General features: G+C 44.5%; 2 protein-coding genes and 1 pseudogene across 3 annotated transcripts in view; all 3 read left to right on the top strand.

The window, feature by feature from the left end:
- LOC114515350 (NACHT, LRR and PYD domains-containing protein 1-like) overlaps positions 1-8,111 on the top strand; it is a 123,712-nt gene extending 115,601 nt beyond the window's left edge. For both annotated transcript variants that reach the window (XM_036033205.1, XM_036033204.1), the window contains 2 exons: positions 1,284-1,454; positions 7,898-8,111. In XM_036033205.1, coding sequence (XP_035889098.1) covers positions 1,284-1,454; positions 7,898-7,907 — 181 coding nt within the window. In that variant the 3' untranslated portion in view covers positions 7,908-8,111. The remainder of the gene's footprint in view (positions 1-1,283; positions 1,455-7,897) is intronic.
- LOC114515283 lies at positions 6,716-7,444 on the top strand (annotated as a pseudogene).
- A 3,327-nt stretch (positions 8,112-11,438) lies between the features above and the next one.
- Positions 11,439-25,799, top strand: part of LOC114515347 (NACHT, LRR and PYD domains-containing protein 1-like) — a 233,377-nt gene continuing 219,016 nt past the window's right edge. Inside the window, exon 1 of the mRNA XM_036033203.1 lies at positions 11,439-11,648. Within this exon, the coding sequence (XP_035889096.1) occupies positions 11,476-11,648 (173 nt within the window). The 5' untranslated portion in view covers positions 11,439-11,475. The remainder of the gene's footprint in view (positions 11,649-25,799) is intronic.

The raw sequence follows: 25,799 nt of genomic DNA, 5'->3' as shown, positions 1-25,799 counted from the left end.
CGTGCTGGCAGCGAGGGGACTGAGGCACAGACAAGTGGAATTCATTTGCTGACAGCTGCCTCCAGAGCCTCTGCTCCTCGCCTCTGCTCAGCTCTGCAGACCTGGGGGGAGGATGAATGGAGCTGGGGAAATATACTAGGTCAAGAAGCTGGTGGGCTATCAGGGTAGAGATATCTGGGAAGCAAATAAAGATGCTACTCTGGAACTTAAAATAGTATTTGCATCATTGAGCCCTGGCACTAGATGAAATCATTTAAATACAGTGTGAAAATGTAGAATTTAAGCTGGTGGAAATTCTACAAGGCAGTCTACCCTAATATTCTCACAGGAATGATGATTGACTGATCATCAAATTTTCTCTCCTGAGATGATCTCCTTTGCCATCTCTCTACAGAGAACTCTCTCTGGGTCACTGAGTCCCTCTCTGGCCATGCACTGTGCCAGGGACCATGGCTACTACAGTGAGCAAACACAGACAGGATTCCAGCTTAACAGAGCTTGCAGGTGATTACCATCAACCACACAAACACATGTGTAATTACAGACCCAAAAGGGGCCTCTTGTGAAAATGACCTTAAGAAAGTGGATATTGAAAGGACATCTGAAAAATGTGGAGAATTTACGTAAGTGAAGCAGGAGGGAATAAAGTTCAAAGTCCATGTGGCAGAAAGGAGGATGGTCTTTCATGGAATTGAAAGCTGACCAGTGAGGTTGGAGGATGGAGAGTAAATGGACTTTCACAAGCAAACCAGGACAACAGCTTAAATAGTCATAATCAACATTCACATCAAACACTCAGCTTTAAACCACCTCTTCCAGACTCTGTTCCCTCCTCCCACCAACACCTTTCCTTTCAGGGAACCGGGACTTCACATCATCTGTGCCACAGAAAGAAAGGCGGGTCTGCATTGAAGAGAAGAAGACTGTCTGCATCCCCTAACTCTGTGCCAGGCCCTGTGCTGGGCACTGCAGATCAAAAGGATGAACAACACCTTTCCCTGCCCACAAGAAATTCCCAAACTGAGCTAGAAACAGACCCACCATGTGAACACTGCAGTACAGAATGGCAGAAGCTGTACAATGAGAAGCCACACAGGTGAGGGCCACTTAGCCCAGCACGGTGGGAGCAGAGGGGCAGTTGGTGAGGCTGGTCAGCCTTGGGGGTCACTCTGCCTACTGCAGCCTGGTGCTCAGAGGATCCAAATCCAATCGTGTTGTGCTGGGCTATGACCTGACACCCCCAAACACAGCTCTCATATCTTCTGGTTCTCTCTCCCCCTCAGGTTCAGCTTGGGCCCATTTACAGATGCCTGGTGGCAGATTTTCTTCTCCATTTTCTCTGTTGATGGGAGCCTGCAGGAGCTGGACCTGAGTGGAAACTTCCTGAGCTACTCTGCAGTACAGACTCTCTGTGAGGCCCTGAAAAGTCCTCACTGCCACCTGAAGACCCTGAGGTGAGTTTGGCCCGGTTCTGTTCAGAAACAGGGATGGACAGGAGATTCAAGATAGAAGTTGAGTTCAGAATGGGGGTGTGGTCTTTGTATTCAACAAACATTCACTGAGCCCCTCTCTGGCCATGCACTGTGCCAGGGGCCATGGCTACTACAGTGAGCAAACACAGACAAGATTCCAGCTTCACAGAGCTTGCAGGTGATTGCCATTAACCACACAAACACAGGTGTACTTACAGGCCCAGATAAGGGCCTGCTGTGAAAATGACCTTAAGAAAGTAAATGTTGAAAGACATGTGAACACTACAGAGAATTTACCTAAGTGAAGCAGGAGAGAATAAAGTTCAAAGGCCCTGTGGCAGAAAGAAGGATGGTCTTTCATGGAATTGAAAGCTGACCAGTGAAGCTGGAGGATGGAGAGTGAAGAAGCAACAGGGGCTACAGGGATCATGCAGCCAGACCCTCTATCCATGGCCCCGATGCAATCTGGGGGTATTTTTTAATACAGTGTGATTATAATAAAAAGTTTCATCAGATCAGTACATATTTAAAGTAGAAACAGACTGCAGTATGAAAAATGGAATAGAAGAGAGCAAAAGTAGGGGCTGGGAAGCCAGTTCATAGGAAAGTTCAGTAGTTCCTGTGAAGATGGTGAGAGCTTGCAGGAAGAGACAGTGTAAGAGCTCCCACAAGAAATGGTAGCATCTGAGATGACAGTGTTGGCCACGGAAATGGAAAGAAGTGAATCAATTTAAGAAGTTAGCAGAAAAATGTGAAATCAGCCAGACTGAGTACTAGATTATAATTGTAGACCAAGGAAGATGAAGACATAAAAGGAGATCTTAGGTTCAGGCCAGAGGAATGCATGTTGGGATGGTGGCACCTTCACTGAGATGGGAAATACTGGAAGAGGAGTGGGTGAGGGGTAGGATGGCATGGGTGGAATTTTGTGCATATTATCTCAAGTTCTTTTGAGGTATCCAAATGGTATAATCAAGCTTGTATCAAATAAAGCTCTATGCAAAAATGAGATGCCCTGTAGAGTAAATCTCAACAAATTTAAAAGAATTTGAACCATACAAATTACATTCCCAGAATATAACAGAAAGAATTAAAAAATTAATAACAGAAGAAAATTTAGGAAATTCACAAATACACAGAAATGAAACAACATATTCATAAAGAAATAATGCATCAATGAAAAATTCACAATGGACATTTAAAAATGTTTTGAGATGAATGAAAAGAAAAACACAATATACTAAAACTTACTTGATAAGCCAAATTAGTGCTTAGAGAGGTATGAATAAATATCAATGCCAAGATTATAAAAAGAAGAAGGGATACAACTACACACCCATTAGAATGGCCAAAATCTAGAACAAGACAACACCAAATGCTGACAAGTTACTGTGTCAACGAGAACCCTCATACATTGCTGGTAGGAAATGTAAAATGACAAGGCCCCTTTGAAGATTTCTTCAGAAGTCAAAACAGCCTTACCATGTTATTCAACAATCATGCTCCTAAGTATTTACCCCAATGAGTTGAAAACACATGTTGACACAAAACCCTGCACACCAATGTTTATAGCAGCTTTATTTATAATTGCCAAAACTAGAGAACAACCAATCTGTCCTTCAGTTATCAGGTAAATAAACTGTAGGACATTCATAAAATGGAATATTTTTCAGTGTGGAGAAAAAATAATCCATAAAGCTATAAAAAATACGGGGGAAAGTTAAATACATATTACTAGGTGAAAAAAAGACAATCTGAAAAGCTACATACTATGTGATTGCAACAATGTGAGGTTCTTTAAGAGGCAAAGATATGAAGACAGTAAAAAGATTAGTAACTGACAGGATTGGGGGGAGGTGAGGATGAATAGACACAACATAGTGGCTATTCTGTATAACAGTATAATGGTTGGCATATATCATTTATACTTGTCTAAAACCAAAGAATACAGCTCTGGCTCAATTGGTTGGAGCATTGTCCTGTAACTGAAAGATTGCAGGGTCAATTCCTTGTCAGGGCACATACCTTGGTTGTGAATTCCATTCCCAGTCCAGGCACATGCAATCCCTGGTCCAGGGGCATTGTGGAAGCAACCAATCAATGATCTCTTTTGTACTGATGTTTCTTTGTCTCCCTTCCTCTCTCATACCATCTCTCTCTAAGAAGCAGTGAAGAATGTCCTCAGGTGAGGATAAAAAAAAGATAGAATATAAAACAACAAAAGTAAACTATGAACTTTGGGTGTTTATGGTGTGTCAATGTAGGTTCACTGATTGCAACAAATGTTCTGCTCTGATGCCCAATGATGGTATTGGGGAAGGCCGTGTATGTGGGGGCAGAGATATGTAGTTTCTACCCAAATTTTTCTCAAAAATGGAAACAGTTCTTTTAAAAATCATGTATTTAAGAAAAAGGATGAAGAGGATAGAGGGAGAGACCATGAAAAGAAAAATCTCAAATCAATAACTTAACATTCCACTTTAAGAATCAAAATAAATAACAATAAAAGAATTAAATATAACAAAAAGCAAGCTGAACAAACAAAATAATATAATCTAGAGTGGAAAGAAATAAAACAGAAAATGCAAAAACAATACAGAAAATAATGACACCAAAAGTTAGTTCTTTGCATAGGTCAGAAAAATTGACAAATGTTTAGCTAGACTGCCTAGGTAAAAACAGAGATAATGCAAATTACTAATATCAGGAATGAAAGAGAGGACATCACAATTGTCCTCATAGAAAAATTTTAAAGGGAATTTAAGGGAACATTATGAAATATTTTAAGCCAACAAATTATATAACCTAAATGAAATGGACCTTTTCATAGAAAAATGGAAACTACTTAAACTGATAATAGAAGATTTAGGAAATCTAGATGAATTTTTAACAAGGAGATTGAATTAGTGGAAGGGAGGGAGGAAGGAAGGAAGGAAATTTTCTATTAAGAAAAGCCCAGTTGCATGTGGTTTCATTGATTAATTCCACCAAACATTTAAAGAAGAATTAACACCAATATTCTCAAGCTCTGCAAAAGAAAGAAAGAAATAGAAGAGGGAATACTTTCCAACTCATTTGATGATGGCAGCACTACCCTGCTATCAAAGCAGACAAACAAAGGCAAAGGCATCAAAAGGTATTAAAATAAACTACAGGCCAATATCTCTTGTGAATACAAATATGAAAATCCTCAATAAAACGTGAAAAACATATAAAAAGAATGGTAAATTGTGACCAACCTGAACTTATCTCAAGAATGCAAAATCAATTTAACCCAGGAAATTTAATCCATCCAATACATCATGTTAAAAAAATAATGGACAAAAACTAAATGATCATCTCAAAAAAGTAGTTGAAAAACTCCAACACCTTTTCACATTAACAACACTCAACAAATGAGGAAAACGTGGGAACGTTCTCAGCCTAATAAAGACCACTAATGAAAATCCCACAACTAACATTACACTCATTGCTGAAAGAATACTTTCCTTCTAAGATTAGGAACTTCCCTTTGGCCCCTGTTTATTCACCATTACACTAGGGGTTGTATCCAGAAAAGTAGTCAAGAGAATAAAATAAAACTTATCTGCATTATAAAGGAAAAATTGAAACTATGTCTATTTGCAGCGTACATGATTGCATATAAAAAGTCCTAAGGAATCCACAAAAGAAAGAACAGCAGCTATTAGAACTAATAAACTAATTAATTGGCAAGCGTTCAGAATGAAAGTTCTGCATACAAAACTAAATCGTAGCCCTGGCTGGCATAGCTCAGTGGATTGAGCGCGGGCTGTGAACCAAAGTGTCACATGTTCAATTCCCAGTCAGGGTACATGCCTGGGTTGCAGGCCATGACCCCCAGCAACCGCACATTGATGTTTCTCTCTCTCTCTCTCTTTCTCCCTCCCTTCCCTCTCTAAAAATAAATAAATAAATAAATAAATAATTTTAAAAAAATAAAAAACTATATCGTACTTTTACACATTAGCAATAAACAATCTAAAAATGTAATTAAGAAAACAACTCCACTTATAATAGCATAGAAAAGAATAAAATACTTAGCAATTATTTTAACAAAAGTAGAGCAAGTCTTGTATACTGAAAACTACAAAACATAGTTGAGGAAATTAAATCAAACCTAAATAAATGATAAGACATTCCATGTTCTTGGACTAAAACATTTAATACTGTTAAGATAGCCATGCTTTCCAAATTGATCTATAGATTCAACTCAATTTTTATGAAAATCACAGCTGCCTATTTCTATAAATGATCAAGCTAGCCCTAAAATTTATAACGAAAAAATGTTTCCATGTCAAACCTTGGGGAACCCACCCTTCCCTATGTTGTAAGGACAAGAGAAGTCAGCACTGATGCCTGAGGATGAGCAGCCAGGGAGTGGGGAAGAACGGCAAGGCAGTGTGGTGTTGTGGAACCTGTGGGAGGAGAGGATTTCATGGAGCATATGGTCATCAGGAGCCATTGCTGCTGGGACATCAAGTACAATAAGGACTGAAAGTTGCCCATTGGATTTGTGATTGGGTTTGTGGATGTCCTCAGCAGTACCATTTTGTGAAGTGATGAAGTCAGAACCCAAAAATTGGCAATGTATTAAAGATGAAGATAGAAATGAAAATGAAACTACAAATACAAATGCTTTTATCAAAGACTTCGGTTGTGAAGAAGGAAAAAGAAGTGAAACAGAAGGGAATATAGGATTTTACTAGAGGGGTGTGTGTGTGTGCTTGTTTACACTGAAGATGGAAAAGTTCTAAGTTTGAATATGTGTTGATAAGGATGATGAAAGATACAGGAAGAATGACTAATTGATGGTCTCCCTTTCCTCAGGGGGAGGGGATGAGTGGAAGCCTGGCCTTGGAGTAGTTGGAGAACACATCCCACTGTAACAAGAGGGCAGATGAATATCTGGCAGAGGGAAGGTGGTCCACAGACACATAGATTTGACTATAAAAAGCTGATGGATTTCCCTCTGATGGCTCAACTTCTTCCTGTGAAGTAAGAATTCAGTTTTGTACTGAGAGTATGAGGGTTGGGGTGTTGCAGGCCTGGGGAAGGTAAAATATGGAAATGGCCATTGTTGAGTGGGAGATTTCTGTCTTCCAAGCATTGTAGGGGCCCATGTCACTGTGGGATTCATGCTAGCAGCTCCTGCCCTTGTTACTCAGGTGGGAGTGAGAGTGGGGGAGTGGGAGAAGGGCAGAGGTGGAGTTAGCTAGAGGGATATGGGGGAGGTCAGAAGGTAAGTCATTCAGTCATATTGCTGATGATATATCATAGAATGCAAGCTAGACTCCTAGTGAAGAAAAGGAAGTGTGAAAAGTTTAGAAGAAAGGAGAGTGTAAAGCGATTGCTCACTGAAGAAGGGCTAGGTAGAAGAAGTTGAGCAAGCAGAAGATGGTGGCAAATCCAGGCTTTAGCTTTTCTGATCCACCATCTGCAGTGGAATCGCCACCTAGATAAAGATCTTCATAGAAACCTTTATGGGGAAGACCATGGCTCTTGAGGTTGAACACTCAGATACAATAGAAATGTAAAGGCCATGATCTAGAATAAGAACGGAATTTCTCTTGATCAGAAACACTGATCTTTGCTGGCAAGCAACTGGAAGATGGACGTACTTTCACTACAACATTCAAAAGGAGTCCATTCTTCATCTTCTATTGAGATCGTGGTGGTGCTAACAAAGAAAAAAAGAAGAAGTCTTATGCCAGTCCTGGGAAGAATTAGCATAAGAGGAAGAAGGCTAAACTGGCAGTCCTGAAACACTATGAAGTGGATAATAATGGAGAAATTAGTCACGAAGGTCAGCAGATCCCTTCAGATGAATGTGGTGATGGAGTGTTTGTAGACAGCCACTTGGAAAGACATTATTGTGGCAAATGTTGTCTGGCGCATTCCTTCAACAAACCAGAAGACAAGGTATTGTATGTGGGTTCATAAAAGACATGAACTTAAAGAAAATAAATCTAGGCTTTGGGACCTCCTATAACTACATGAGGCTTCTTCACTTTCCTAAAACCATTCCAGTGAGAACCACCTGAGTCCAGGAAGAAAAGCCTTTGAGAAGGTCTCAGAAATCCTGATTCTACCTTGAACTTCACACCCAAGTGGGAAGACACCAATCTACAGTGTACTTCTTATATAGCAATAGAACCTCACAATCTACATATCAATTCTGTATCTACTCCAAGGAATACATTCTTGGGCCTCCAAAAACACCCTGTGAAAATGGCAGATCAGGGACAATTATTCACATTTTGCAGATGATGAGAACTGAAGGGGGTTTAACTGATTTGCCCAAATTTACACAAGTGAAAGTGGGAGGGCTGGGCAGGTTCTGTCTCTGAAATATGCACACACCTTTTCTCAGACATGAACTTCTTTCTTTCATCTTAATTGTACGGGTCTCCATGAGACTTACAACAAGGGGAGAAATGGGCAGCAGCAGCTGATCCTGGGCTAACTCCCTGAACTTGTCTCCAAGGCCCCATTTCTCTCTGACTCTCCAGTGAGCTGACAGCAGCCCCTCCTTGGCTCATTTCTTCCCCCTAATGTTTTCAGAGAGCCAAAGCAGCCCCTCTAGGCTTTCTGCTCTTGCTTCTTCTAGTGCAACCCCTTCCTTTGTTTCACCATCTCCAGCTTTAATAAACAATTTGTCAAAATAAAAACAAAAAGAATAGCACTGATTACTATGGGTCAGTGGACTGAGTACCAGCCTGAGAACCAAAAGGTCATGGGTTGGATTCCTAGTCAGGGCACATGCCTGGGTTACTGGCCAGGTCACCAGTAAGGGACGTGAGAAGCCAGAACTCAATGTTTGTCTCTGTCTCCACCTCTCTTTCCCTCTCTCTAAAGATAAATAAATAAAATCTTTCAAAAAAAGAAGTAAGTGGAAGGTCTAAAACTAGAATTCAGTGAATGCACAGTGGAGCACTGCCTCCAACTCTTCATCAGAAAAGCTAGTAACTAATTCATGGTAACTTAATGAGGTAGTGTAAGAAAATGTAGTTTTTCATAAGAATATTAACTCTGGATCAGGTGGATGTGAATATTTCTTCATTAGAAAAGTAGAAAAGTTGATTCTATATCAAAGAACACAAAGATTTACTGTCATTGTATGTAAGACTGTCTAAGACATTCAGGCAAAGTCCTCACTAATTACTGAATTTCCCCTGAAATAAGTTAAGTATGGTAAACTGACATATTCTAGGTGCTTTTATGAACATAAAACATTGAGATTAGCACATGGACAAAGCTAAAGGAACTGGTAAGGGAGAGATTAGAGATCCAAAAGAGGGGATTTCAGATAGAGCAAGGTCAGAGCGGAGGCAGGAGGACATGGAATCAAAGACACTGGATGGAAGAAACTTGGCCTCCTTGGGGACAGAAGGAAAAGAGAAGGGCTGCATGAAAACAGACGTGGGGCTGTGTGCAATCAGGATGAAGATACAAAAGGAAAGCAAGAGACTCTGGTCCCATGGCAGCAACATCCTTTAAGGACTGTGCTAAGTACATGGGATAAATGGTCTCCTTTGACCTTGGCAACCACCATGTGCAATGGGCTGGTGAATTTGTAATACAGATCAGTAAACCAGAAGATGAAGAAATCTGCCCTATGTTCAAACAGTAACTGTCAGAGGCAAGATTGACACCAAATCTGTGTGACATATAACCAAGAGTAGAGTAACTAGGTCCCAATTTCAGTGTTCTCCACCTCATTCAGAGCCCTTCCCACAATCTCACCCCATGCTTCATCCAGTGGGGAGTTGCCAAGTCTCCATCTTCCACTCAGGACCCAAACCCATACCCTCCTCTGGGATGTACCCAGAGTCTCCTCAAAATCAGTGTATTCTAAACTAGACTTTCCTCCATAAACAAAGAAAAACCTGTTTCTCCTCTAAGGACCAACTATAATCATAGGATCCAGGGCAAAATGAGCATGCAGTGCCCTTGCTGAAACATCAGAAACAATGTGCTATTAAAGGTACTAACACAAAGTTTTATTCCTTCCACTCCAGTTTCTTGCTATCTCACGTGGTGGTTTTTATTTGCTGTTTAAAGCTGCCCTCCCTTTGTCATGCTGCAGTGCACACAGACCTTCTCAGGTACCTGAGGAACCTATTCACAAGTCATTGTGACCACAGCCAAACACATGCCAGACTTCTCTTCCCAGAAGGCCCAGACACATGTACCATGCCCTAGACTTCTCCTCCTTCTATGGACCCATCAGCCCAAACCACAATAGACAGATGACTGCCAAAGACACCATTCAAACTTAAGGCACATGGGAGACTCATCATCTCCCAGGGATTTCCATGATGCACTAAGTATATGTATCATAGCGGGCAAAAGACTGGCCCCCAGAATCACTAACTCATGCAATGCTGTTGTCACCAAGTCCTCCTCCAAAGCCAGCCTTGATCCTCACTGTGCCTGGTGAGAAGGCTATCGAGGACCCCAAGCATCAAGTAACAGGGAACTGGGTGGCCAAGAACTCTTCCTGCAGAGGAGGGAGGTGGCAGGGGATGGGGACACATGTGACCCAAAACCCCATTGTCCCATCAGAATTCACTTACAAAACATGAATTAGCAGATAAAATTATTAAGGAACTTAAGATGGCAAACACAGAGCAATACTCCCCAACAACTGCACAGACTGTACATCCATGAGGCTGACACTGCCTCCTCTCACACTGGTTCTCACAGTATCTGGTGGCAGTACCAGCTCTGCACCCACTCCAGAAGCCTTCCTGCCCCCACATCTACAGGGGCACTAAGTGTTGTTCGGGCCACAGGAACATGTCCCACAGGCACTGCTCTGACCTCAGTGCTCATCCTCTCCCACCTGGACCACCTGCTTCCTTCTTCACCCCATCCAACCATCCTCCAGTCACCATCAGGGATGATTCCCAAGCAATACAAGGACTACCCCCCACCCCCGCTCAAGAACTTCCACTGGCCCATCGCTGCCACCTGAACAAGGTCCACACATCTAGTACGCACATTCCAGACCTACCACCATCTTGATATTTTCTCTCTTTACACTTCATCTCCCCTCAGGAAGCCTTTCTGACAAATCACTAAACACAGGCTGTAAGTTCACATCCACCCTGTCAACCCAAAGACTCCCCTCCCTCCACCTCATCTAGGTGAACTCCTTCCCACCATTCAAGGCACCTTTCATATGTCTGCTTCTCCTTCCCTGTTCAAATGTCACCATTCATCCATCTGCCTTTAGCAGCACCCAACATACCCTTCTTCACTCTACTTCACTCACTCATTAACCACATACTTACTAAGATCCTACTATGTGTAAGACCTGCCATACACACTTGGGTACAGCTGAAATGAAACTCCTTCCTCATGGAACATCCATTGGTGAAGAAAAACCAAAAAGCAAATAAGTAAGTAAAATACATTGCATGTGATTTGGGGTATAGTGGAAAGTAGAGCAGAAAGGCATGGAGGCTGGGGTTGCAATTCTAAACAGGAAGGACCATGAAGCAATGTTTCCCCAGAGGAGCTTTTTAGCAAATTCCTGAAGCAGGTGAGAGGACACACTGCTGTGAGATATCAGGTGAGAAGATTGTTCCTGGCAGAAGAAACAGCCGGTGCAAAGGCCCTGAGATGGGAGTGTGGCCAGAGTGGTTAGGGAACAGCAAGGATGTCGGCGAGGATGCAGATAAAGGATACAAGATAACAGGGATAACAAGAAGCCAGAGTCAAAGTGTCCCACAGTCAAAGACAAGAACCTTGAATTTAATTCCAAAGACACAGAAACATGGAAGGCTTTTGATCAAAACAGACCTAAGAACTGACCCACTGTTTTTGTTTCTATGTCATCCCCTCAGTACATGTGATTTCTGTGGGTCTGGGTCTTAACTGTGCATGACCCACAGAGGTGCCAGTGAGTGCTAGTGGGTGTTTGTACTATAGAATCAACCAGTGAACAAACTCAAGGCTATCAGTGCATTTCTCCCACATGCTGGCTGACTGTGGCCTCACAGCAGAGGGCTGCCAGGACCTGGCCTGTGAGCTTAGCACCAACAGGAGCCTGACTGAGCTGGACCTGAGCTTCAACAAGATCCTGGACACCGGGGCCCAGCACCTTTTCCAGAAGCTGAGAAAGCCCAGCTGCAAGCTGCACCGAATACTGTAATTGCTCCTCACTGACACTACTTTGGGGATGGGGCAGAGAGAAAGTGAGAGCTAGGCAGGATGAGGTGATGGGGTGGGGAGCAGGTAGATGCCCTCATGTTGAAACACACCAAAGCATCCCATGTCAGCTAAGTGGGTATATGGCAGGGCTGATGTAGTTTAAAATTAGACCCAGTGTGCAAGTGGAACATTAGGTAAATTGGTTGTACAAAGTTGATATGGGGAGTAGCAAGGTTGGTGAGTGTCACACAGGAGGGAGGAACAGTGACTAGCTGCATCCTTTGGGGCTCCTTGGCTGGAGGAGAAAGTTAAAATCCCCCAGGTTCCTGCAGCCTGATACATCTTTGTCTTTGCTTGACATCACAAAGGACCCCCAAAGAGCCACAGTTACTAGAAAGGGAAACTGGCCCCAGTTACCCTGAGGAGAGGGCCTTGCAAATGATGGTGATGGGCTCATGCAAATCTCTCCCACAGGCTTGTCAACTGTGGCCTAACATCTGGCTGCTGCCAGGACCTGGCCTCCATGCTCAGTGTCAGCCCCAGCCTGAGAGAGCTGGACCTGAGGCAGAACAACCTGGATGAGCTCAGCGTGAAGCTGCTGTGTGTAAACCTCAGACATTATACTAGCCAACTCAGGCTGCTGCGGTAAGTCCCTGTGGGTCCCTCTGCATGGCAGAGGGCAGGGAGGGGAAGGAGAGCAATGGAAAGGGGTGCGGGGACCTGAATTAGATAGGAAGTAAAGGGAAAGAAAAATGAATTGTCACCTACATTCCATACTAGCTCCCATTTGCGTAGAACACGAGATGTGGCCATGTCTTCCTCTGAGATTTGATCTCCTCATCTATATAATGGAACCTCATACCCACGTCATAGACTGTGATGAAATAAAATGCATGTAAAACCAGGATAGTTCTCAAAAAAAAAGTTGAGAGCATCAAATGATAACCACTAGTGAGGTCACATGTTCTAGGGGACTCCCAGGTTCACTTCCACACTCCAGGGCTGTCCTCCCTCCCTTCCTTCATTGCCTCATTCATCATTCATTCATTCATTGCATATTTCCCATATGCCAAGCAACAGACACATGCCCTGCTCTCCTAAAGCAGACACTCCGGTGAGAACAAGGGAGATGATAACCACATATTAACACACAGTGTGCATTTCTAAGCCCCATGGAGTTTGTGAAGGGAATGTGCACTGTGTTATGAGAGTGTAAAATGGGGGGAGATGGAATTAGACTAAGGGGCAGGGAAGGCTTTCTGGGGAGTGACATCAGTCTGAGACCTGAAGCAGAAACAGCAGCTGACCAGGCCCAGGCAGGGGCCGCAGTCCAGGTGAAGAGCAGAGCATTGGGGAGACCCCAGGTCAGACACAGGCTCAGAGCCCTGGAGCCCCTTATGGCTGCAGTGCAGGGACCCCACCCTGATTCCCACACCACCTCTCGGCCTCTTCCTCTCTCTTCCCCAGCCTGTAAACACCCCACAGGCTGTTTCTGGCAACATTTCCCTGTGGCTCTGGTCGGGGCCCCATCACACACTCTCAGAGCTGCCAGGGCTCCAAACCTCACATCCTGACCCTGAGGTCTTGACTGAGGCTCTAGTTGCTGACTCCAGAGGGGACAGCAAAGCTCGAGCCCTCAGCCTTTCCTGTTCCAGGGCCCACTTTCTCAAACATAGAGCAGAAAGAGGGGCAGGATAACAGGGGTGAAATATTTTAAATGTAGGTCCCCACAAACCTCCCTGACCCTTCACACCCAAGAGAGCTTCAGTCTATGGCGCTGGCACTTTCCCCTCCCTGCCCCTCTCCACTGAGCATTTATGGCTGCCACCACCCCTGTATGTTGAATGTTCTCTCTAGAGCAGTGTCTTGGAAGTACATCTGCATTATCGCCCTGCTCACCAGTTACTTGTCACCTCATTGTAGCCTCACTGCAGCTTGCTCTTGGATGTCCTGCAAAGGTTTCTGTCTCATTCTTCCTTCCTAAGGCCCCGGGACTTTGATGAGAGGGACCCCATCCAACATTGTGGCCCCACACTCTTTCCAGGGGAGAGCATCTCTGACAGGAGTAATGAGTACAGAGTGTGCCCTTTACAGGGAGCAGGGTCTTCTGACCACCGTGTGCATGGCTCACAATTTGCAGAGCAGGTCCATCCTGTTGGAGATGAGGACGTGGAGACCCAGAGAGGGCAGCAGCTCCAAAATCCAACAGACACCCCAAGACACAAGGCCCATGAGAACAGGAACAGGGCTCTCTCTTTCCAGAAAACCTTCTAGCCTCTAAGAAGAAAATCCCAGGACCTACTCATCTGTGGTCATTTTGAGGCCATGGGGACAGGCTGTCCTCCAGGGTCTGCTGTGAAGTGCTGCCCACTTCTCTTCTAGGAATGAAGACCTCACCAAAGGCCCTGGGAGTGCTGCCTGCAGCTGGCTACAGGGATGGCCTCTCACAACTGGGGCCATCTCACACAAGGTCACCTCCAATTCCTGGGGTCACCTGCATCCAATGACTGACCCGTGTTGGGATATAAAGACCCAGCCCCTCCTCCCAGCATGGAGCAGCTCTGGAGGGTCACCCCCACATCAGAAGTCCTGCAGGGTCAGTTGTGTCACTACAGACTGCATCAAAGCCCAACTTCTCTCTCTGCCCAGTCCTGCTTCTTCCCTTCCTTTGCCCTGCAGGTGACCCAGGGGCACACCTAATAGATCTTCTAACACTATTTTTCACCTAAGAACCTGATTTCAGGAAACCCAACCTACAACAAATTCCTGTGGGAAGTGGAAGATTCCATGATTCTGGGCTCTGAGGACCATGAGGTCATGTGGGGTCCCAGGATAACCAGGCTTCCTTTGTGCTTGCAGCCTAGATGAAACCAAGTTGAGTGAGGAAGTGAAAAAGATGCTGAGGGACCTGAAAGAGAAGAATCCTCAGCTTGAATTTAACCTACAGACACGGGCTACTGGTGGATTGAGAAGTTTTTGGAAAACCAAAATAAGAAGAAGTCAAATAACTACAGGAGTCCTGGACCTGGATTATCCCAAGAGTGTTTCTCATTCACAGCACACTGATGCAGCTTCCTCTGAGAGCTCAAGGAAAATGAATATCTTTGCGTTCAGGAGGAAAAGACCAGAGATCCCTAAAATGTTTTCACGTAGAGTGCCGATATGTGAAGATATATCTGATGTCCCACTCAAATGGCTGACATCAGAATCAGGTACTGTGACAGGGCCAGGCTGGGAGCATCACTAAGTGGGACAAGGGGTGGCGGAATATGGAAGGTCATCTCCTCCATCCCCCTTCCTCTGGTGTAGGACAGGACGAAATGTTCCCAGGAGGGCCCCGCCTTATGCAAACCTTGCAAGATCTCTGCTTCCCTCTCTCCCAGCCTCAGGAACTGAGGCCCCTCCTGTCCAGGTATCACTGGCATGTCTCAGACTCTGACCAGGGCCCAGTCTCCCAAGGCCCAAGCTGGGCTACTGAAGCCTGGGACTGCCCTCTTCATCCTTGGCCATCCATTTTATACCCATGTTTCTTTCACAAGCTACCTTCCCAGTGGGTGCTGGGAATAGCAATACCTCGACCAGTGGGAAGGGGGGGGGGGGGGACAGGGTGTGGTCAGAGGGCAGCAGAATTGAGCCTCCTCAGACAGCAGGCAGGCAGCCCCAGGAGCAGGGACACAGGCTCCAGACACACTGCCTGCCAAGGTCCAGGCAAACCCACCTTGGGAAGGGCCTTCCATGGGCGAGACAGGTGGGTGGGGGAGGCCAGACAGGAGAACCTAAAGCTGACCACCACCCTGCTGTTCCAGAGGAGAGCCCCCCTCACAAGGCACAGGTGGAATCCTTCTGTCTGTCTTCTCCTGAACCTCTGGGTGACCTACCAGTGAAGCCTGCAGGGACTGAAGATGACTTCTGGGGCCCAAAAGGACCTGTGGCTCCAGAGGTGGTTGACAAAGACAGGAGTCTATACCGGTGAGTGAGGGGACTTGCTCTGCCAAGATAGTCTACCTCAACCCCCACCTTCCCCACACTAGATCCCAACAGACACTCCACATCCCCTCGTGGCCATTGGGTCCCCTCCCATTGCCCAGCGGACTGAGTCAGTGATTTTATTATGGAAAAGGAGGTTTTATTATGAACGGTTGCAAACAAACACAAAAATACAATCCAAAAAAGTTCCACTTACCAATTACTCATCTCCAACAACCATTTTACCATATTTCTTTAAACTATTCACTTTTTCCCATTTTGTTCTTCTAGTATTTTAAATATAAGTTATTGGGTGATTTTTTTCTTAAATATTTTGTGTGATGTACTTTTCTTCCATAATCACAACACCATTATCATATCTGACAATGTTTACAAGTTATTTCCCTGTCATCTAACACCCAGTTTGTATTCAGATCTGCTCAGTTGTCCAAGATGTGACCTTGGACATGGTCTCTTCTAATCAGGGTCCAAACAAAGTCCATTCATTGTATTTGGTTTGCTAAGTCTCATAAATCTCATTTAAGTCTCGTTCTAGCTATATGTTCTTTTTATATAAATATCCCCTATGTGTAAAGTATACCAGTAACAAGGAGCCCTGGACTGCCTCCCAAGGGTTCCTAGTCATAGGTAATAAACATCTATAATCTTAGTCCCCATCTCTCAGATAACACAGTGGCATTCACTGTGACAGACATGATTTCAGCTGGGTGACAATATTACCCCCAACTTACACACACAGAAGCTGACATCCCAGGGACCCACTCTATACCTGAAGTGTACAATCTCTGTAGAGTGTTTATTTATGCTTCAATGTGTATCATTTATATCACCATATAAATTGCTTTAATAATTGAAAAATATGCCCTTTAGAAACAATAACCTTTTCCTATTTTATTATTATATTATTATTACTCCCATCACCATTAGAGGAACAGCTAACATCACCCAAGCACATACTCGTTGTAAGCACCCATTAGGTCACTTATCACTCACAACTCCAGGAGATGAGGGACATCAATGACTTGCTCAGAGATCCACAGTAGAGAGCAAAGGGGCCAGGACTCACACCCACATCCCTCTGATGAGGGTATCGAAGCTCACAGCCACTCTCCTGGACACACAGGGCCGTACATGGGGTTGGCCATTCAGTAGGTACTCAGTGAGGTTGTGTAGAGTGAGTAATTCACTGCCTACCTCTCCCTGTTCTCCCAGAGTTCGCTTCCCCATGGCTGGTTCCTACCACTGGCCCAACATGGGTCTCCACTTTGTGGTGAGGAGGCCAGTGACCATTGAGATTGAATTCTGTGCCTGGAAAGAGTTCATGAGCCGGATTGTCCCACAGCACAGCTGGATGGTGGCAGGGCCTCTTTTTGACATCAAGGCTGAACGAGGAGCTGTGGCTGCTGTGTACCTCCCTCACTTTATAGATCTCCAAGGTGAGCAAGCAAGGGTGTGGAGGGAAGGTGATGGTGGTAAGAATGGGCTTCAAATGGCTTCACTTGGCAATGTCCTGAAGGTTGGAGCTTGTGTCTTTATTAGACTGAGGGAGGGTTATAGAAGTTCAGACAGCTTTCTCTCTCATTCCATGCTACTCTGGGCACATCTTTTTTGAAATATTTCATCCCCAAGCATCGTAATTATTTTTGCCTAAATTACTTGAAATTTTACCTGAATAGAAAGTAATCTCCTCACAGACAAGTAGGAAGGTGGGTGGAGGTAGAAGAGGGTAGAAGGTGTATAAATGGTAATGAAAAATGCAATAAAATTCAACTATTTACAATTTTTTAAATTAAAAAGAAGGTAGTCTCCTCAATTACAATGATAACCACCATTTACTAAGTTTTCTTCACATAGATTGTATCACTAGAGTCCCATCAGGAAACATATGAGATACTCAGTTGAGACTTTCAAAGAGACTTTCCAAAGACAAGACTATTTACAAAGTAAGGCTAAATAAACAAACAAGAGAGGATGGGGTCCCTGGAGACTCTCAACAAATGGGAAGCCATTGGTACTGCCACAGCTGCAGAGAAGAAACAGCGTCACCAGACTCCATTTCAAAGCTCCAGCCACAAAACAGGGGTATTCCATTAGGAGATGTAGTCACAAAGGGTTATTCCTCCCTACCACCTACAAAGACTTCCCAAAGTTCCAAAGAAATTAAAGCTCTCAGGCAAAACCTCGTAAACAGTGAACAAGCATCATAAGTGAGAAACAATAGAAACCTCAGGTACCAGATATGAATTCAATAAACACTTCACACATTTAAATGATCAAAAGGAGAACGCAAAATAAGTCTGACTCTTATGTTTAAAAAAACAGCATATAAAATATGAGCAAGAAGCAAAAATCATTAAAGATGATAAATCAAATTTGAAAACAGGCTAAATTGACAGAAATATGATAAAACATAAATAAGAAAAGATTAAGTTACATGGAAGCTACAGTGAGATCTAATATAAATATAATCAGAATTCCAGAAGGACATTATAGAGAGAATGGAGAAGTACTATTCAAAGAGAAAATTACTAAGATTTCTACAGGCGCTGAAAGATGTGATTTCTGAGAAAGAAAAATCACAAAAATCCAAAGCGAGAGAAAGAGAAATCAGCACTAGACCCACTGATGTTAATTGACAGAATACAAACACCTAAGGGCAGGATTCAATAGCAGCCAAAAGACTGTCAATCAAGGTGCTACAATTAGGAGGACAAATTATTTGGAACAACAACAATAGAGGGCAGAAAACAGTAGAATGATATCATCAAAATACTGAAAAAATAACTGTCAATCAAGAATTACAAGCACAGAAAAATTTTTTTAAAAAGAGGGTAAAAGACATTTACAACACTAAAATCAAAATTGCTTTTCTCAAACAAATATTTACTGAAGGAAATTCTACACAATATACCTCAATCAAAATAAAAATGATCCCACGTGGAAGGTATGAGATGCAAGATGAAATGATTAGCAAATACACTGAAGTACATCTGGGTAAATCTAACAAACCAAAGGCTGGGTAATAAACCAACAATAAGATCATCTGATGTGGGGGGCATTTAAAAAGAGAGAGAACTAAAAGCCAATACCAACAGCAAGTAAGAGCGCTGAAGCAGCCGAAGGTCCTAGTGTCATTCACAAGGAGGTGAAGGCAGCATTACCCCTGACCTCCTCGTTAAAGTGCTGAAATACTTCCGGACTCATCAGGAAAGAGGAATCCTCCAGTTTCTTGAGACCACAAGTGACCCAACAACATCACCCAGTGTTGCCCACAGAGGCCCGGAACAGGGCCTGTGCCTGTGCCAGCACAGACAGGGCGGGTGAGGCAGCATCTCTGCTCCTCCCCCGGGGTGGGCAGCAGAGTCTGAGCCCATGGACAGCAGGAGCAGTGTTGGGGGCTGTGGCTCAGGCTGTCCAGTCCAGGCCATGAGAGACATCAGATGCACAGCCAGCCAGTGCTGGCTGCCAGACACCTCATGCCTGTCAACTTAGTGACACAGTGAGAAGGACCTGATGCGGTTCCCCTGTCAATCAGGACTCAGATAGGAACTTTAATAAATTATGATAGAATGATTTATTAAACAGTTCATGTTATAGCATATATCAGTTTATGATATGCATAGTTTATTTAGTAAAAGGTGAAAGATTTGTGCTTTCTGAAGAGAAACCAGAGTGTGCATAGTTTATTTAGATAATTCAGGGAGATATATTTTTAATATTTTATTTGCAGTCATGCACCACATAATGGCAGTTTGTCAGTGACAGACCACATATACCAGGGAGGCATTCCCTAAAACCTAGCTGTATAGTAGACTATACCATCAAGGTTTGTGTACATGTACTCCATGATGTTTCCAAAATTACAAAATTGCCAAAATATGTATTTCTCAGAATGCATCCCTGTAGTCAAGCAGTGCATGATGTATAGATTGATATATTAATTTATAGTTCCATTCCAATAGTCATATATATATTTAGTATCACTACTATGTACAGGCATTGATTTACTTTAGACATTAAGTATTCACATTAAAATACTAGGGTCCTCAGTCAAAAAAATATATACATATGTAATGAGTGTAAATTACAAACTAGTAGAAAGAAACAATAGAATGAGAAAACTAAACAAGCAAAGAACCGACCTGTCTGCTTAGGTCAGTTGGTTAGAGCATCATCCTGCTATGCCCTGGCTGCAGGTTTGATCCACGGTCAGTTAACATATAAGAAATAACCAATGAATACATTAGTAAGTGGAACAACAACTTGATCTCTCTCTCTCTCTTTTAAAATAAATAAATTTAGAAAAATAAATAGAAATAAAAAAGCAAAGATCTGCCCAGACCCAGGGGAGGCTCTTCTGTTGAGGCCACAAGGTCTAGTCATCAATTGCAGCTGACCCTCAGGAGGAGCAGAGGCCAGTCCCCAGGGGAGAGACTCAAGGGTCTGGGGGTGTCTGGCTTGACAGACAGCATCACTAGAGAAAGTTAACTGGGGAAGACTTGGGAGTAAACAGTGGGGAGGGAGGCACAAGGTAGCTCAGGCACTGTAGAGTCCCATTCACAGGGGAAAGTTGAGGAGCAGGTGCTGAGGGCTCTGACAACAAGCTGAGACAGGTAACTTCCTCCCACCTGACCATCTATAGACTGATGAATAAACCACCATAACAAACATCCTTCTCCTTCTGCAAAGTGTGACCATGGCCCAGGGCAACTCCAAGGGCCCTGTCAGGAGACAGGGGCTTGGGCAGTGGAGTCATTATGTTCAGCTCTGACCATCAAGGAGAGAACTTAGTCTGCTCTTGGCTTGCAGTGCTCAGGGTTACACCACCACTCCCTGCTCACACCAGGGTGTTCCAGGAGGACAGACCACCTGTGTGTAAGGCCTGGAGCCAGAACATAACAACAGGGCCTGAGAGGACAAATGTGCCTCAGCTCCTGCTCCCAGCCTTCCAGTCACACCATTGTCCCAGGGATGAGTGAGCTGGCCTCAGCCTGTGATGAGGACACCCTAGAATTTTTCTGGTCAGTCCTATACCACCTTCTTGGTCTGAGAAATGAGATTTGTCCAAGGAAGAGGAAACTGTCCAACACAAGGAATCTAGCCTAAGCTTTTGAGATATGTCCTGAGGGCCACATCAGGACAGGAGTAAATTCACCAGGTAATGGCAATTTCTTAGCGAGTCCTGTGACATGGTTCATGATTACAACTCTGGACAATTACTGTGATATCAGGAACATAATTGTCAACAACAAATTGCTACAACAAGGTAGCTCCAAATACAGTCATATGACCTAGATTTTTATAATGACATAGTGAGTTAGGTGCTATGGTTTCCTACATTATACCTATGAGGAAATTGAAGCTCAGAGAGATGAAGATGCTGGACCAGAGTTGGGACTCTAATCCAGGTATATGACCACCAGGAAAAACAGCTCCACCCACACCCGCCCCAGGGCTGCCCAAGCCCATGTCCTCCAACTTTCTCTTGGCCATGTTCTGGATCTCACTGTGTAACCAGACAGGGCTTGGTTTATTGGGATACTGCACAAAAATGCACAGAGTCTCATTGTAGCTTGCTGAGCCAGGCCCAGCCAGGAAATCAAGCCCTTTCTAGGTTTCCCTGTCACCTGCTGTCTGGGCCAAAGCTGCTGTTTTCCTGGAAATGAAGACCTCAGGGCCTAACAGTGGCTTCATTTAGGAATTGGGCACTGGCTGACTTTTTTTTAACTTCTTTGGTGATCTCCTATGTAAAGTTCTTAACCCTCTCAGTCCCAGACAAGCCACACAGTTGGTCATCACAGCAAGAAGGCCAGTTGGATGAACACACAGCACCTTCCAGAATTCAGCCAACATTACCGAGGCACAGAGTATCTGAAAAGACTGCTGGGACTGTGGTCAGAGTGCAGGGCTCCCACCCCAGGGCTCTGGCTGGCTCATGACCTTGGGAAAAGCACACAACCCCACAGGTTTCAGTTTCCCTGTCTGACACTTGAGGACATTCCTACTCTGTGGAGATCTGGTGACCTCATCCACTGAGTGTCACCATGTGAGTGCCAAGTGCACCACCTCTTAGAGAAGCAATTTGGCAAAACATGGGAAGTCATTGAAAAGTCATATCCTTTGACACACTTTTTGCTTCCCTGGGACTTATCAACTCCAAGGTGCTAACCCAAGTGAAATAGATTCTCTGCAGAAACATGTGCATCATGAGACTGTTTACCATGGTGAAAAGGTAGAAGCAACTTCAACACTGAAACAAGAAGGGAGCAGTGAACCAGGGATGCTGCATCGCTAGCAGGGATCATGGGCTACAGGCCTTAGACAGATCTGCAGGGGCTTGTGACATTTCAAACCAGCGTGGGGAAGACCAGAGACAAAGCTCCTTGCTGTAATGGAGACATGAAGAGGTGCTGCTGCAGAGAGCAAAAAATGAAACAGGGAAAGACGGTAATGATAGTTGCACTGCTTGGAGAGATGAGAGGTAAATGCTTCTGCATTTCATCAGGTGATGTACACCACTTTGGTATTATTTTTCACACAAAAAAAGCAGTTAATAGAAAACTTGAGTAGTGGTCTCCATTTCTCCTCCTGCAATTAAATCAGCCATGAGCTGATAGGTGTCCATATCATCTAAGGACCTTTTCAGCCTTGCTGGATGTCCCTCAGTTGCCCAGAAACCTCCTGCATTGCAGCAGTTGCCAGGCAATGCAGGGATGGAGCCCAGACCCCTGCCACCTGGGCCAGTGACTCTCCCACTACCAGCCTTCATCTCTTGAGCTCTCTCTTGTGGTATCAACATTTGCACCTGGTGCACTGGTCAGAGATCTTGGTTGCAGTCAATGGAACCAGTATTGGATGATTTAGGCACAAAATGAATGTATAGAAAGATTATTGAGCAGCTATAGACTAGGTAAGAAGTCTTAAAAGGAATACTGAGAAATCAAGAGCACAGCAAGGTCAGAAGAACTAAAAAATGGAGAGACCTCTGCTGCAGACACAGCCACTGCAGGACCTCCCAACATGGTGGCTGCTGGACTCTTGGCCCCACTTTGGCTGCTGAAAGAATCTCTGTTCTTCCATCTCTGCATCACCATCTGCAGACCAAAGTCCAACTAAGGAGCACACAATTGGTCATTTCTTGGTCACAAGCCTGTGTCATCACCTCCAGGGTGTGCAGCTTCCTGAGTAGGAGGCCCAGCTTGTATTTTGCCAAGACCCACACAATGATGGTGGATGAGGTTCTTCTCCAAAAGAAGAATCTCAATGGTGGGTGACAAACACTCCACAAATGTACACTACCCCTGGGCACTCCATTTTCCACTGTCCCTTCCTCTGCCTTGTCTGTCCTCTATAGTCACACCTACGAACACTCTTTACAGATACAGAATCCACCCCAACACAGGGAACCATGGGATCAACATTTTTCCCAGCTCCAGGGCCAGAGGCTGTGTACAGAGTTAGCTTGAGGGGATTCCTGCAGGGCTCCAGCTATACAGAACCTGTTGACTGCAGGCCTTAAAGGCCCCAGGCACAGACGTGCTGCCTTCCCTGTTAGGTCCTTGAGAAAGGCCACTGAGCCTACACCTGGGTATCCCACTGCCCCAGTCAATCCTAACTCAGTGAGGGCCCTAAATCCTTACCCCTCAACTCCATTCTTTCATAGGGAAAAATGTGGACAAATCCTGGTTCCAAGTGGCTCACATGAAAGAAGAGGGGATAGTCCTGGAGAAGCCAGCCAGGGTGGAGCCACACTATGCAGTCCTGGAGAACCCCAGCTTCTCCCCCATCGGAGTTCTACTGAGAAAGATTCATGCTGTCCTGCACATTCCCATCACCTCCAATGTACTGCTCTACCATCACCTCCAGCATGAGGAAGTGACCTTCCACCTCTACCTGATTCCCAATGACTGCTCCATTCGCAAGGTGGCACCAAACCAGAAAGGCCAGGCCAGGGTGGGCTGACAGAGACATGACAGGCACCCACACAGCCCCCCTAGATGGGTCAGCTGGGCATAAGGATTGGGCTCTTACAAGCAGGTACCTTGAAGGAGATGGGTAATCCTGCCCCTGTTCAGTCATGGTGTGCTGGGTCCCTAAGGCCTTGCCCAGTCAGGTTCACTGCTTCCTGACTCACTGGACTTATCACTCATCACTGGACAACCTTTTCCACACTCCTTCCAAGAGTTAGAAGGATGGGAGGGATCCATGCCCAGAGCTGTACCCACTCATTCTCTCTTGTCCCTAGCAGTGCCCCCATTCCCACCCTGAACGTAAAAAAGGCCAAGTGTGGGACTCCCTGTGTAGCAGTCATGGGGTTATGTTGGGGTGCTAGAGGCCCTCCACTTGCATAAATGTGCAAAGTACCACCTCACTTTGCTCAGACCAGACGTATAGGGCAGAATATCTGAGCCAGACCCAGATGCCTTCCTTCCCTGATCAGTGTCCTGTGTGCTCCTTAGGCCATAGATGATGAAGAAAAGACATTCCAGTTTGTGCGACTACACAAGCCACCCCCACTGACCCCGCTCTACATTGGTTCCCGATACACTGTGTCTGGTTCACCTGAGATGGAAATAATCCCTAAGGTGAGCAGCCCAGATATTTTCCCCTCCCTTGGTTCGGAGTTCATGCTTGGGAGTAGCTGTGGGGCAGGCAATAAGTGGTATTTGGGGTGAGCAGGAATGTCTCAAAGGTTCAGGGAAAAGAAAGATTGTAAGAAGGCAGGTGACAGTCAGCATAAGGACAACAATGGGGTTTGACTTAGGGGAACTGAGAAGAGTGGGGCTACAGGATGTCGACGCTCCTCAAGTAAAACCACCAGGAACACACCTGTGGCTGAACACACAGGGGTCAAAACTCGTAGCAGAGAAAACACACACCAATGGGAACTGTGGGCCTCTCTGGACAAGGATCTCAGAAAGAACCCATTACAGGAAGGATCTAGGTCTTACCTGGGTAATTTGGTGAAGATCTAAAAAAATGGAGATTTACTATACATCGGGTATTGTCAGTAGGCAAGGCAATTTTCTCATTGGAAACCTCAACAAATTTTCTATCTAGAAAGAGCAGACACAGAAAAAATAAAGACATCTTAAAAATAAAAATAATAACACTGAGGTTGAGCTGTGAGCTTTCTGTCCTTTCTGGACATCGGGGACTGGCTCTTGTCCTCTCTTAGTCTCCCCTTTCAATCAAAAGGGAATGACTTCAAGCCACTGGACATTCATCCATGATGTCCAAGTTTTCACCATTTTCTTGATTTTTGCTCCTTAGGCTCTAAGTGCCCACTGAACGGTACTCTGTAGTTAAGCCAGGGTCAATCTTTCTTTTTCCTTCTGTCTCAGGTGAATTTTGGAGCACTTAGGTGACAAAGAGACAGAATCAATATCCAGTAGTTAGAAAGAAGTGATACATATCTTTCAGTTGGGAAACATGTACCCAAGGATAAATATCATATATTGTCTTGCTGTCATTGTTAACAAGAAATGAGAGACATGGTTCAGTCATTCAACAAAAATTTAACTACTGCCAACCATGCTGTCTTCAACTGAGGCAGGCATTGAACAAGACAAGGCCATTTCTTGGTAAGATGACATTTGGTGGTATGCGAACTATATAAATAAAGAAAATTATGATAAAGTGCTGTGATTAAAACACAACCAGGTTCTTTGAAAGAATAACTTAGAGTAGTTTACACCAGGTCATCTGGGAAGGTGTCTCTGAAGAGGTGACATCTGAACTGAGACCTGAGTGGCAAGAAGGATTCTGGTAGGTGAACATTTGTGTCAAAGTGCTACAGGTACAGAAGCATAGGAGAGCCAGTACACTTGATACATCCAAGTGACAGAATGAAGGCTAATTTGGCAGAGTTTAATGACTGTAATGAAAGACAGGAGGTAGATGGGGTCTCACAAGAGACAGAGGTTTCCTGGGGCCCATCGACCATGTTGCCCTGGTGTGGAGTTCGGATTTTGTTTCAAGTGTAATGACAATGTCCCAGAGGGTCTCACTTGGGATTACAACCCCTGATTTAGCTTCATAGAGATGCCTCTGGCTGCTGGGTAAGAATGGATAATAAGCAGTTAAGAGTGAGAACAAAAGGCTAATGAAATAGTGCAGGAAGGAGCTGATGGAGGCTTGACTAGGGAGGCAGCAGTGCAG

This window comes from Phyllostomus discolor, chromosome 8, assembly GCF_004126475.2.
Source record: "Phyllostomus discolor isolate MPI-MPIP mPhyDis1 chromosome 8, mPhyDis1.pri.v3, whole genome shotgun sequence".
Classification (NCBI taxonomy): Eukaryota; Metazoa; Chordata; class Mammalia; order Chiroptera; family Phyllostomidae; genus Phyllostomus; species Phyllostomus discolor.
The sequence above is the reverse complement of the archived record's forward strand: the minus strand, read 5'-3'. Positions and strand labels throughout refer to the sequence as shown.